Source organism: Anas platyrhynchos, chromosome Z (assembly GCF_047663525.1).
Source record: "Anas platyrhynchos isolate ZD024472 breed Pekin duck chromosome Z, IASCAAS_PekinDuck_T2T, whole genome shotgun sequence".
Lineage (NCBI taxonomy): Eukaryota > Metazoa > Chordata > Aves > Anseriformes > Anatidae > Anas > Anas platyrhynchos.
Genome location: NC_092621.1, coordinates 30,137,055 through 30,150,054, shown reverse-complemented (window position 1 = coordinate 30,150,054; position 13,000 = coordinate 30,137,055). Strand labels below are relative to the sequence as shown.

Here is a 13,000-nt window from a genome sequence, read left to right as displayed (position 1 = left end):
GGCAACATGGCAACACAGGGAAATCATGTCTCAAACCTACCACCTGGCTGAAGAAAACCTCCTTTTATGAAAGTTTCTATTGTATGCTCTTGTGGAGGAGGCAGACCAGAAGTGTTAAGTTCTTAAGGGCAAAATCAGTAAATAATAATCAGAGAACAGATCGTTCTTCAGTTGCTACACTCATCATTTTGGGTGAGTATAAAAAAATGCTGCAACACAAGCTCCCCAGCTGTAAGGGAGCAGAATTGTTCAGCTGCATCTTGAAGGGATAAAAACACTTATGCGTCTAAATGTTTTGTTTTCTACTGGCTTGAAGGACCACTTAAAGTCCAAACTGAAATAAGTGGGTCCCTCACCCAGCTTACCAAAAGCAAGACTTTATCCCTGAGAAAAAATCCAAAAGTCAAAGGAAAGTGGAGGTTCGGAAATCTGTAGTTCACATACATCAACCAATTCCAGTAAGTCACCTGGGACCATACTGTGTATTAAAGTGAGGTTACAAAAATGTCACTAATGCCACAACTATTCCTCCCTCCATCACACAGAAACAGAGAATAGAACTACTTACTGAAGATATAAACAGGGTAATAAAATTACTTTCTTCACTGAAGACCACGAAAACCAACACCAACAAGCACACTGAGCTGTCCCCTTTCTTTTTCAACAGCCCAAGCACACAGTAAAACTGCACTCAACCAAATGCTGCAGTTAATGACAGAGGTCAAAGTGTACCATTCTTGCATACAATTATGACAGCATACTGCAAAAGGAGGAATACACTGCAAGACTGTGCCTCTGGCAGGAAACCTGCCCCCATTCCTGCTTTCCTTTTGAAGAATCAAAGCCAGACCACATCTGAGATTCTCATAATTGCAAATCAAACGACAAGTTGGACAATGCTCAAGAGATCTGGAGCTCCTGAATTACAATATTTAGTATACCCTGCTGTGAGGGATTTCTGCCTTCTTCCTATGGTGACAGCAGGTTCATGACATATGGTATAGAAGCAATAAGCAAAAAAAGTAAAGAACAAAAATACATTAAGTAAGTTTTGTGCCCTTTTCTTTATGAGGGAGTAAATCCCTCCCCACTTCTATCTTCAATGACACTTCAGCAGGCAAAGAGCTAACAAACTGCTTTTGGTAAGACAACAGAAAGCTTAGTTCACATGCATGCAGTGAAGTGTAAACTGAACTCAAATTTAGGTTCCCATCCAACATTCTGCTAGACTCGTTAACAGTCAAGATGCCAAGTATCTGACATATAACAAAACTACATTGTTTGTTACTGGATTCACAGACAAAACATATCTATTTTAGTGCTGCTTTGTAAATCATAGAAGGTAATTTAACTTTTTATTTTTGCTATTGAAAAGGTTGTGAAAGGTGCCGTTCAGTTTTAGATTTATTTACTTGTTCATTGTTGCTTTTTGAACAGTGTTCTGAACACAGTGTTTTTGAGACATGCTGGTGGAATCTAATTTTGTTTTCATTTTGTGGAAAGTCACTGTGTGTTGTCTGTATGTGTACTCTGACACAGGTATGCTTCTGAGGTTTCTAAGCTGGGAGACTTTTCTTTAAAAGCAAACTTTTTTAAAAACAAGGTAAGAGAAGGATACGCAGTTCCTCTGATGCGCTTGATTTTGCCTGGGTCTGTGAACTGAATAGGCTGCAAGACCTTTCTCACTGGGCAAGAAAACAGTATCTCTCCACCTCCTTTGGGAGGCATTCCTCTCCGGTTGATCTAAAAATAATAATGGAGGAGAAAACAGGTTAATAAAGAACACAATGTATATACATGCTCAAAAATTATAGCTTTTATCTCACATAAAATAATTGTAATCATTACAAGTACTATGCGAGTGCAGGTAAGAAAAAGACATCCTAAGAGCAGAAAGATTTTTTTATTTTTTTTTTTTACACCAAACCTATAAGCAATAAAAAATTTATATTTTCACTCCTCACCTCTCTCATTTCAAGTACAGTAGGCATGGCTTCTCAGTGGAAGAAAAACATACACTAGGAAACAGCACCAAAAACTAAGAATCAAACAAAACCCCCCAGCCTTTACTAGGGAGGCAACGCTGGCATACTACTTGTCTCTAATTGCAAACTTGTACCTCACTGCTGAAGAAAGTGTCATTTCTCTGATGCTTGACATGCTTACATGACACCAAAATGAACTTGTTCCCAGGGAAAGGCCTGGCCATCCCAGACTGATCCTACCACCCTAGCCAGTGGTTAGCCCTGTCCCTGGTCATTGGGAACACCTACAGGGAGAGGATGGAGAGGGCTGTGGGGAACTGAAGACCAGCACTGCTGTAGCTTTGCTGGGGCATGGCCTGATGGTGCCAGCAACACTACCGTGGGGTTCTGTACCACTGGCAGGGTTAGGGGAGGAACTGGGAGGATACAGTAGAGCGTGTAAAGACTGTTAGCGCAAGCAGGGCCTTCATACATTTTAAATGAGTGTTCTTAATTTTGAAAGACTATAATTTCCTCTCTTGAACCTAAAAACCTATTACTCACTCAAATTTATCAAGCCTGTGAAAAGTGTACTCTTTATAGGAAAGAGTATTTACTGTTATTTCCTAAACTAGAAGCAAACAGTAATCAACCAAATATGAATCCAGCTCCTCTGCTGGTAAAAAAGACTTGATTATTTCTCACTAGCTCTAAGCATGGGACAAAAACAGGTGGAATGAAAAAAAATTACTTTAAGTGTTGATAAACAAGAAAGCAAAAAGGCTTCTTAATTTGCAAGAATCTCTAGGAAACAAAAAAGGTCACTCATATTTGACATGTTCTCTACCCATAGCCTTCGCATGTCTTCTACTACTTATCTATACTCACTGTGTGGCTACCATGCTGTTTAACATGTATCAAGAAGGAGGCAATTTAATGTGTGATGTGATTAGATATCTGCTAGAGAAAGAGCAGCAAGCGCTGTCCTTCTCTGTATACGGTTATGCTGCCCAAAAGTATACGGTTCCATGAAGCTGTTCAAAGCATCATTTCAACCTGTGCTGGCAAAGAAAGAAATACTTTTTTACCTTGATTTCCAGACCTTCACCATCAATTCCAAACTTTTTCAGTAGGGGTAAAGCTGTGGCCTTAAGGTTATCAACCTACAAAATAAAAAATTTAAAAAGCAGACTCCTTATTAGAAGTTACATAAGTCAGTAATTTAAAATTCATTGAATTATGAGGTTCCTAACAAGGATGAGGCTTTTCTGTGCTAGGTATTCTAAGGGCAGACACAGGAATGCAGCATGGATATCAGCTACTCAAACTGGCACGAGATCTTACTACTCACTAAATTTGCCACAGTAAACTATGGAGATGGAATTTCCTATTCTGTATTTCTTCCTCAGCCTGATTTTTTTTAGGTTTCCGCTAGAACTGCTCATTTGTTTCTCTGAGCAGTTACCAGTTGTTGATGAACAGTTACCAAAAAAATGATATTCTTATGATATTGTTAAAGAATTCCTACAGCTAGATCTGTGATGACAGCAAGAACCTTCCTATTTTGGAGGAAGCCTTTTGTTTGCCAGGAGAGACTTCATCCTTTTGTCAAGAGCTTCTCTCTGTCTGCTTCTGGGAAACAAAGTAATTCTAGTTGACAAAGGAGAATCTGAAGTGGGTGACAAGTCATCCAAATACTCCCTGTGAGCCAGGTGCTCACCAGATCTAGGTCTCAGCAGGATTTTCCTTGCCACTGGTACTCCTGTTTGTTAACTAAGACAACAACTGTCCTTTGTTGTCTTCTTCCTTCTGCTGAAACTTCAGTAGCATTGCTGAAGGTGACAAAAATGATTTAGCAGTGTAACAGCACAAGGAATTACACAAGACAAACAGCTTGGGAGAGACAGGACCAGTACAGCATGACCAAAGGGAACTAGAGTCCAGGTGGAGAAGAAAACAGGCAGACGGTAGATGGCACTTTGAGTAGTCAGAAAAAAAACACCCTCCCTTCCATGGTTTCAACCAGAATCCATGATCCCTGAATTTCATTCTCTCTGCTTTGCAGATAGTACTAGCCACTGACAAAGTACTAGCACATACCTCACGTACAAGGCTAGAAACAACCTGTTAGTGCTGAGTTGCTACAAGCATATGCTACAGTTCTCATTTTTCAAATTCTGCTATCCAATATACTTTTTTTCTCACAGACAGGGATTTGGGGTTGCTTTTAACAGTAAGAAGTATCAACATTTTAATGTCTTCATAAAAAAAAAAGTCAAGAATTTATGTAAGAAATACAAGTTACAGCCTCTTACTACCTTAATCCAGCCCCTCAGTATTATTCATTAATCACACATTTGACTTTTGGAACAAAACTCTTCACTAACATGCATATGCACATACATGGACACACAGGAATACCACCATCAGAAGTGCTGAAATTTCAGTGTGCCTGTCTGGTTTGCCTAACATTACACAATATTTATCCCCCCTTTTTGTTTGTTGTGAAAAAGCACATGCCAGTGAAAAAGTAAAAGCTTCATCACGTGGGATAGGAAACCCCTTCCCCTCCTCCATATCCACTTTTGTGATCCTAGGGACTTAAGTCTACCTCTGTAGAAGGCCTATTATGGCAACATTAGGAAGCTGGATCAATTTTGAGCCTGGTTTGTCTGTTTCCAAGAGTTTCAAGATGCTGTAGTTTTCAATTCTCAGACAAGTTCAAGGCATGATACTTATCAGGTACCAGGCAGATACACAGTAAGAGACTGTCTCTGTTCCAAATTTGCAGCCTCAGCAGAAAAGGTAACTGGCAGTATTTGAAGCATTGGAAAAGGCTGTTCTGATCAGTAGATGTGTCCAAGTTCATGCAGAAGAGGTTAAGAACTTCACTGGAAGTGAAGACAGTAGCAGAACTGAGACTAAAAACCCTATTTTCTAGGCTCATGCCTATCACTCAACCATAAAACCATTTCTCAGTTCACCTTGGAGGGAAGTTACTCCATATTCATAGCAGACAACACATCATTAACTCTACCATAGCAAAGCCTTCAAACAACTGAGGGCATACCTCACCACAAATGCCAGAAAGCTGCAAGTTGCAAGTCCCATTGCTTGTTGGTGGAAATACAACCCTTTAAGAAAGTCAACAGTGATTAAAAGAAGTCCTTGTAACAGCAAAAAAAAAAAAAAAAATACTGGTTTGCAGAATCCCTTAACTAGTGCAAAGCTGAAAAAACAACAACAACAACCACCACCACAGAAAAGAGACCCAACAGCACATGCTTGTCCCTTTCCTAGGTAGCCAATAGCTGGTCTACATAGCCATTAGCACTGCACAGAACAGCATTTATCCCTACCATACAGCACTGCATTTGGTTATATGGACCTAGACTAAACGCGTGCAGCAGAGTTTAGCAAATTAAAAAGAGAACACTGAAGTCTGTTGGAAAAAACTTTTTTTTCCCTGGAATTTGAGACGACTGCTGAATTTTGATTAACACTGAAATTTATTGCTCCCAAGCCAAACCTTCATATGCTAGTCTCATGCCATCATGAAAATAACTTTGACTGAAAATCCCAAGCCACAGCTGTAAAATGCTTCAGCACTTGCAATCCCAAATATTAAGAACAGTTATTCTAAAACTAGGTTATCACAGCATTACATTATCTGTCCTAATAAAACATGTAGAAAAAGAAAGGAAACTAAGACAGTGATGAGTTGCACGGCACCTCCATTCAATTCAAAAAGGCACTTCATAGATGCTATTGCAGGGGGAAATGTCTTTGTAAAGACAAATTAGAAACTATGACACCTCTGCATGCCAGTCCCATGCATGACTGGTCCCACAAGCTATTCAGGGTCAGGTCTCACCAGTGGTTGCACAGAAAGACATAATGCATAATGCAAACATAGGCTTCCAATCAATGGTTCAGGCTACTGTTCTGAATCCACGTGGAGATCTCTTCCTGACAAACGCAAGCAAAGCATTATTTTATTTTCCTCTCATTTAGGATGCAGTACACACACACAGTATCATCACTACAGTCCAAACTGGCACAAGTGCACATTCCCCTGCATTTCAGAGGCCACAGTATCCCTCCAATTACTGCTTGTACAGTTATCCCTAATGGTGCCAGCTGTGAAAGAGCTTTTCATTGCAACCCACGGGTGGGCTATTAGTGTATGTAAACAAACACATAGTCAATTTATACCCCAGGAACTCTGCCTGACCCATGCCTCCCTGAACTCTGCTGAAGGCTTTCTTTCCACTAGCCATCCTTCAGAAACAGCCTCTCTTGCCTGGTCCACTTCTACTCCCTGCAGCAGGAGATCTACTGTGATCCCTGTCTGTCCTCCCAACCAGAGGGTGCCTGGCAAAAAGCAAGCTCAAGCTCACAGCACAGCAACTGTATCCAGCAGATATTTGAGGCTGTCTTTGCAGATGTAAAAGCTGCAAGCTCAGTGCTGACAGGTTTCAGAATGCCCACGGGGTCAGCCTACTTGCTCACTGCTGCCATGAGGGAGAAGTCCCACTTCTACGGCTGCCTCTGTGTTCCTGCTACTTAACTTAGGGGTGCTTCCACTCATGCAAGGGTATCTCCTGCAGAGTTCACCTAGCCCCAAAATAAAGGTAAGTGTTTAAAAATATTACATGCCTCTTATAAACTAAGCTAAACTTAGAGAAAAAACAAACAAACAAAAAACGACTTGCAATGTATATAAGCAGGTACTTTGCTTATTGTAGCTACTAACTTGAGATGGAGAGGTTTTTATGTGAAGAGCGCCAGGCCAAACTCCTTGAATATTTTAAACTACCCACAAGTATTTACAGTGGCTTTCCTTTCTTTCTTCCCGCTTGGATATTCAAAGTGTGTAGATAGATAGACAAATCTGAGCACCTCTTTTGGGGCATGCATAAAAAAATTTCACCGAGCTGCTAGACATCTTCTGCTTACATTAGCTGAGCCCCAATAACCACAGCTATGCTTCTACAGCACAATGAGCATAAGATGCAAGGCATTAGCACGCAACCCTGCATTTTACTTACACCTGCTGCAGGCTGAACAGCAGACATACTTTGAGGTACTGCAATTCATCTGCTGTATGGCAACACCACTCTGTGTCTGAGCTTTAGCAGGTGCATGCCCCCTTTAAGCACAAACTGGCTCTGATTCTCACACCTTTTTCAATTAAGATCAGTTAATCTCTGTTGGCCCACATGTCTGGTGCCTGAAGAGTTAAATTCCCACATCAAGATTCAGCTGCTTAGGTAAGTGTCCAAACATACTTGAAAACAACATTCAGATCGGACTGGTATTCCTCTCTAAATTCTTCAAGGAAAAAAAAAAAGTCTCCCTTGTGGTGAAAAAGATGCAGTCAGCCAAAAAAGACTTCTTTGATTCTTGCTGCTTACCATTTCTATGACATTTTTAATAATGGTGACTGAAAGATTAGAGAGCATGCTCCCCTTTTATTTTGTTTTTGATTTATTTTTTAAACAGCACTTCAATTATCCTTTGGCTCATGTGGGTGTTTCATAGAGCCACAGGTGAGAGAACACAGTTTTTAAAGTGACAAGATAAATGCAGTTGAAAAGCCCTAAATAATAGCAGGACTCAGAGGCTTGCCTAATATCTGCAATTATATTTAAACAGTTTAAAATGATTACAAATACTGTTAAGTTTTCTGATTACAGTGTTCCCCTCATCTACTCAGAGGAAAATAGGCTCTAGCTGGCATTTGAAAGGTAAAAAAAAAAAAAAAAAAAAAAAAAGTGTGCTGTTCTCTAAAAGCTGTTAGGAAAAATCAACCTACATAACCCATAACCATTACCTCAGTGTTTTAATCCCATGATCCCCATAGATAATTTTTGTAACAAGACTATTTAAACAAAGGACTGTAAATCATCAGTAACAGGAATCAAGGCAAAACACCCCATAGTTATTTGATCTACTTATGCCATTTAACTTCTTTCTGAAAAATCAATTACATACAGTATTTTTGCTAATTTCATTTGTTCTTGCCACGTGAATCTAACAGAAAGAAGGCTTCACAGCAGCATAATTACAACTTTATCCAACATCTATCAGGAGAAGAAGATTCCTTCTCTGTCACACTCAAATTTCATGGACAATTTCTTCTTCTTCTTACAGTAAAGTGAGTGGGGTGGGAGAAACAACCCATCTAACTTCTAAGAGAGCATGAGAAGTAAACCAGTGGAAGGTCGTCGCATCACACTTACAGTTTCCAGATGAGATAACAGCAGTACAGAAGCAAAACTCCAAAGGTAGATTAACAAATGCAATTTGGAAAGATCAAAGGGAACAGTTCAGTAGATGTTTGATTCAGAAAGCTTGCTGACAGATGCAGTAATACCAAGTACTTCTTGATGTGAAAGATGACAGAAACACAGCATACAGCATACATTAGTTTCTCCTAAACTTTGTTTAGGAGAAAAAAAAATGTTTCTCTGGTACTTAAATTTTATTACTTACCGAAGGATCTACTTGATCATTTGTTACTCCCCTCAGGACAATCTTCAATGGATGTTTCATGAAAGGTGCCAAACAGAGCAAACTTTCCAGGTAGTAGCCAATACTGCGACTGGGGCTGCAGTCATGTTCCAACGAACCTCCGTACAGAAGACCAGGCTGATAATATAAGGTAGTACCTGGGGAGGAGGCCAAGGGGGAATCAAATTAGAGCGCTGTCAGCACACTACCCATTACTGCAGCATAAAGACACTTTGCGACAATGTGAACCAGCACACTGGGGACAGCAGACTTTATAAAAGATGGGCAGCACTTCCACCACACCGTTTCTGCATCAATGTTTAATAAACTGTTCGAGGCAGATGACTGTCCATTTACCTTGCACATCATTCCTCCTCCTTTCCCTTCCTCCCCCCATATCAAGAACCTCTCAACAACCACCAAAATGCTGAAACAAGCAACTAGCATCCTCCACAGAAACTAAATCTTCAACAGACTTGAGACATTGCTGTCTCAGCATATCTAGAGGTATGCCATCTGCTTTACTGACCAACAAGCCTTAAAATCCCCTGCAACACAGAGAGGATGAGAAACAGCTGAGATTTCTACATAGGATACTTCTCACTCAAACCAACTCCTCTCTGAGCATGGCTGGTTAAGTACAAACTTTGCCTTGTACAAAACCCCACCCTGGTTCAGAGACCTTCCACCACTAGGAGATCCTGCATACCAAACAAATATCAGTCTTCAACTTGAGCAATACAGTTTCCTTATTGCACTGCACTGTGGTGGAGCACTGATCTTCTTGTGTGCAACCTATTAATATAAAGCTTCTCTCCTGGGTTATTACTAATCTACTCAGTCAATGCTATCTAAACACTTCCCTGCCAAGCGGTAGCTTTTAATTCAGTGAAGCAAGTGATAAAGCCTGGAAGACTCGAACAGAGGAAGAAGAAATAAAAAGGTCTCACCTGTTTGGTTTATCTCAATCCTAGAGCCATTGGTCACTTTGTCAATGAGGCGAATAAAACTTGCTTCAAAGTCTGAGGAGTAGAACAAAGAAAGAATTTTAAAGTTACTTAAAATTTACTCCTGAAAACAGTAAGAAAGGTCAACACACATTTTCCCTGTAATGACTCCCCCTTGAAGGGAGTAAGGCTACTCTTACTCTTCAACTTGTAGTTTAATTTCACCACATCAGAAAAGGCAGTTCAAATGAGAACAGAGGCATTAATTTGACTCTTAACGCTTACAGATGTCTCAAATCAACTCAGATGCACTTAGACATGACTACTGGATTATCCACACAGCTCTCCCCTGCATACAGCAAGGGGAGAGCAAGTGACAGAAGTTGGTATGTCTGATCACAGTGGTCTAAAGGATCACTCAAGCCCGGAATAAAGCCTTTGACAATTTACATTTTGCTCACTAAAAAGTCAGTTTTGCATACATGCACAAATCCTAGCCAACAGGACCCTGTGTAGTTAAGTACCACCAGCTAATCACAGCTTCCCATTACCCTCTGCAAAGTCTTAACAAAGCTGTTGCTCATTTGTGAAGTGCTACAGCCACACAGCTGTTCCACAAATGCAGTCGCCATTGGCTATCTGCAGATCTCAGAGTTTTTTATTTCCAAAATTATCAATGACATAAGTGAGACTAGAGAAACACAAGTCTTCCCATCACAACGCTTTAGCTTAACATGTGCCCTAGAGGAACTTACTCTGCTAATTACACAGTTTCTGCTGTTTGTGTGTGTAGTGGGTTTACATGGCAAGGTTTTGGTAGCAGGGGGCTGTAGGGGTGGTTTCTTTGAGAAGGATCTAGAAGCTGCCCCGTGTTTGGTAAGGGCCCCACTGCTGACCAGAGCTGAGCCAGTAAGCAATGTTGTTTTGTGCCTCTGTGAGAGCAAATTTAAGACAGGGAAAAAAAAAAAATGCTGTGTGATACAGCAGCTGGGAGAGTGAAAGGAGTGAGGCGCCTTGCAGGCGCCAAGGTCAGTGCAGAAGGAGGGGGAGAGGTGCTCCAGGCGCTGGAGCAGAAGTCCCCTGCGGCCTGTGGTGAGGCCCACGGTGAAGCAGGATTCACCTGCTTCAGAAGTCCCCTGCAGCCTGTGGAGTACCACGGTGGAGCAGGGTTCCACGCTGCAGCCTGTGGAGACCACGGTGGAGCAGGTGGACCTGGCAAGAGCTGCTGCCTGTGGGAAGCCCACGTCAGATCAGTTCATCAAGGACTGCATCCCGTGGGTGGGACCCCACAGCACAGGGGATGAGAGTGACCGAGAAGGAGCGGCAGAGAAGTGCTGTAGACTGACCATAACCCCCATTGCCCCGTCTCCCTGCGCTGCCTGGGGGGGAGGAGGTCGAAGAGGGTGGATGGGGGGGGAAGGTGCTTTTGGTTTCTTTCCTTTGTTTCTCACTTCTCTAGCTTGTTAGTAATGAGCAATAAATCTTACTATCTACCTATGCCGCGTCTGTTTTGCCTGTTACAATAATTATTGTGTGATCTGCTTGTCCTTCTCTCAAACTTTGAGCCCTTTTCATCGTATTTTCTCCCCATTCCTCTTTGAGGTGGGGGAGTGAGACAGCAGCTGTGGTGGAGCTTGGCTGCCCACTCGAGCAGAACCACAACAGTGTGGAATCCTGCTCACAAATGTGGGAAAGAACAAGCACATATATTAAAAAAAAAAAAAAGCGGCAATACTGTGATTCTTAGGGATCCCAGGTTGGTATAGACTTGGCACAAAAGACAACAAATTTATGCAGAGTTCAAAAATCAGCTAGTTTTAAGACCAAATGCACCTGCATAATGGTCAGTAAGTTTTAGTTTTATCACTAAGGAAGTTCTATCTGACTTCTTAGACAATACTCTGATTTTTCTTTCCACATAAGCTTTTAGGATGCAATGAACATTTAAACAAAAGAGCAACTTGCAGACATTACAGTTTGTTAATATTTGCCTAATACTGCTGATGCACCAGTCACACAACACTGGTTCTGCTTTCTGTCCTGATAATTTCTAAACACAAAGTTTGTATGGCAGCAGTGGGACCTTTTCCAGTGCAAAAACCCGTCCTTGTGAACATGTTTCCCTCTTGGAATGCAAACTTATGGAAAAGCTTTCACCACAAATACTCTGGTCGTGAAAAGCTGAAAGAAGCACATGTTAAATTACCAATATAGATTAAGGTTTGCTGGTCTTTTTCTGTTATGGCCATACCTTACATGATTCAGTCCATGCTTGGAAAAGCACCTCCTACAAATTTGGCAAAAGCCACAAACTTCAGCACCAAACTTTTTGTGGTAGTAATAAATACTTTGACTCTTAGTATACATTAAGTCAAGTACATATGAACACTTTGGCAGCTTTAGGGGACTTTAGGTGTGAACCGAAGCCTGCTCAGGAGGCAGAGCTGCATCAGTGCCGCTCTCACCCGTTCTGAACCTCGCACCTTACCCCAAAATGGACCGAGAGGCGACAGCCAGCCCTCCTGCTGCTGCCACCCTGCGAGCCTGCATCGGGTGTTAGCTGCTGGTGATGCCCCGCTCAGTGCAAGCACTGCACCCGCCGTCTGGCGGGCCCCATCCTCCCAGACACAGCTCCACACGCTCTCAGCACTCACACAAACCAGCCAGCAAAGCCCAAACGCAGCTTCTTACACCGACACACACCTCGGCGGTGCCTCTGCCTCGCTGCCCATGGCACCGCCCGGGGGCATCCAGCGTGGGGGCGACGGGGGCCGGAGCGCAGGTCCCCGAGCAAGGCTTCCCTCGGAGGGATGCACGTGGCTGCAGCCAAGCGCCTGCCCTGCCCTTCCCATCCCTTTCCCTGCCCATCCCATCCCTTTCCCTTCCCTTCCCTGTCCCCGCCGCCCTCGGGCACACCCCCCGAAGCCCAGCACCCCGCGGCCACGCAGCCTCACCCCACCCCCGGCACCCCCCGACGTGTCCGGGGCACCCCCGGCTTTCACCCCCCCGGGGCTCTCCGGGAGAAGCCGGGACCACCCCCCCCACGTCCCCCAATCCCCCCGCGCCCTGCCCCGGGGCTCACCGCGGAGCCCGGGGTCCTCCTCCCGGGCGCGGATCTTGCGGATCTTCAGCGGCCGCCCGCTGAGCGTGGCGAGCACCAGGCGCTGCCGCAGGAAGTTGCAGCCCGCGTAGCTGAGGCAGTGCGAGGAGGAAGAGGATGAGGAGCCGCCCGCCATGCCGAGCCCAGCACAGCCCGGCCGGTGCCGGTGCGGGTGCCCGCGGAGCCCGGCGCGCCCACGTGGTTGGGAACAGGAAGCGCGGGGACAGCGGGGAGTCAAAGGGCGAGGGGCGGGGCGGCTGCGGGGCGGTGGCCGCCAGGGGGCGGCTTTTGGGGCGGGGCGAAACCCCCTCAGCCCTCAGCCGCCTGCCCCGCCCCGCCGCTGCCTCAGTTAGTTGGGCGGTCGCTGCGATGAGGAATTGGGGTTCGGATCGACCCCGAGCAGCCCGGCCCCTGTGGGGGGCGCCTCAGGTCCCCGGTGAAATGGGGTGTACCCGGGGTGCGCTCCCTAGATG

The 13,000-nt window shown here is 43.9% G+C and overlaps 1 protein-coding gene across 2 annotated transcripts in view; it reads right to left on the bottom strand.

The window, feature by feature from the left end:
- RCL1 (RNA terminal phosphate cyclase like 1) overlaps positions 1 to 12,750 on the bottom strand; it is a 41,716-nt gene extending 28,966 nt beyond the window's left edge. The window contains exons 1-5 of one of the 2 annotated variants that reach the window (XM_038170536.2): positions 12,510 to 12,750; positions 9,431 to 9,502; positions 8,463 to 8,638; positions 3,053 to 3,127; positions 1,619 to 1,743 (exon numbers count right to left, since the gene is read on the bottom strand). In XM_038170536.2, coding sequence (XP_038026464.1) covers positions 1,619 to 1,743; positions 3,053 to 3,127; positions 8,463 to 8,638; positions 9,431 to 9,502; positions 12,510 to 12,663 — 602 coding nt within the window. In that variant the 5' untranslated portion in view covers positions 12,664 to 12,750. The remainder of the gene's footprint in view (positions 1 to 1,618; positions 1,744 to 3,052; positions 3,128 to 8,462; positions 8,639 to 9,430; positions 9,503 to 12,509) is intronic. The other variant, XM_038170537.2, reaches the window with a different exon arrangement.
- Between the last annotated feature and the right edge of the window lie 250 nt (positions 12,751 to 13,000).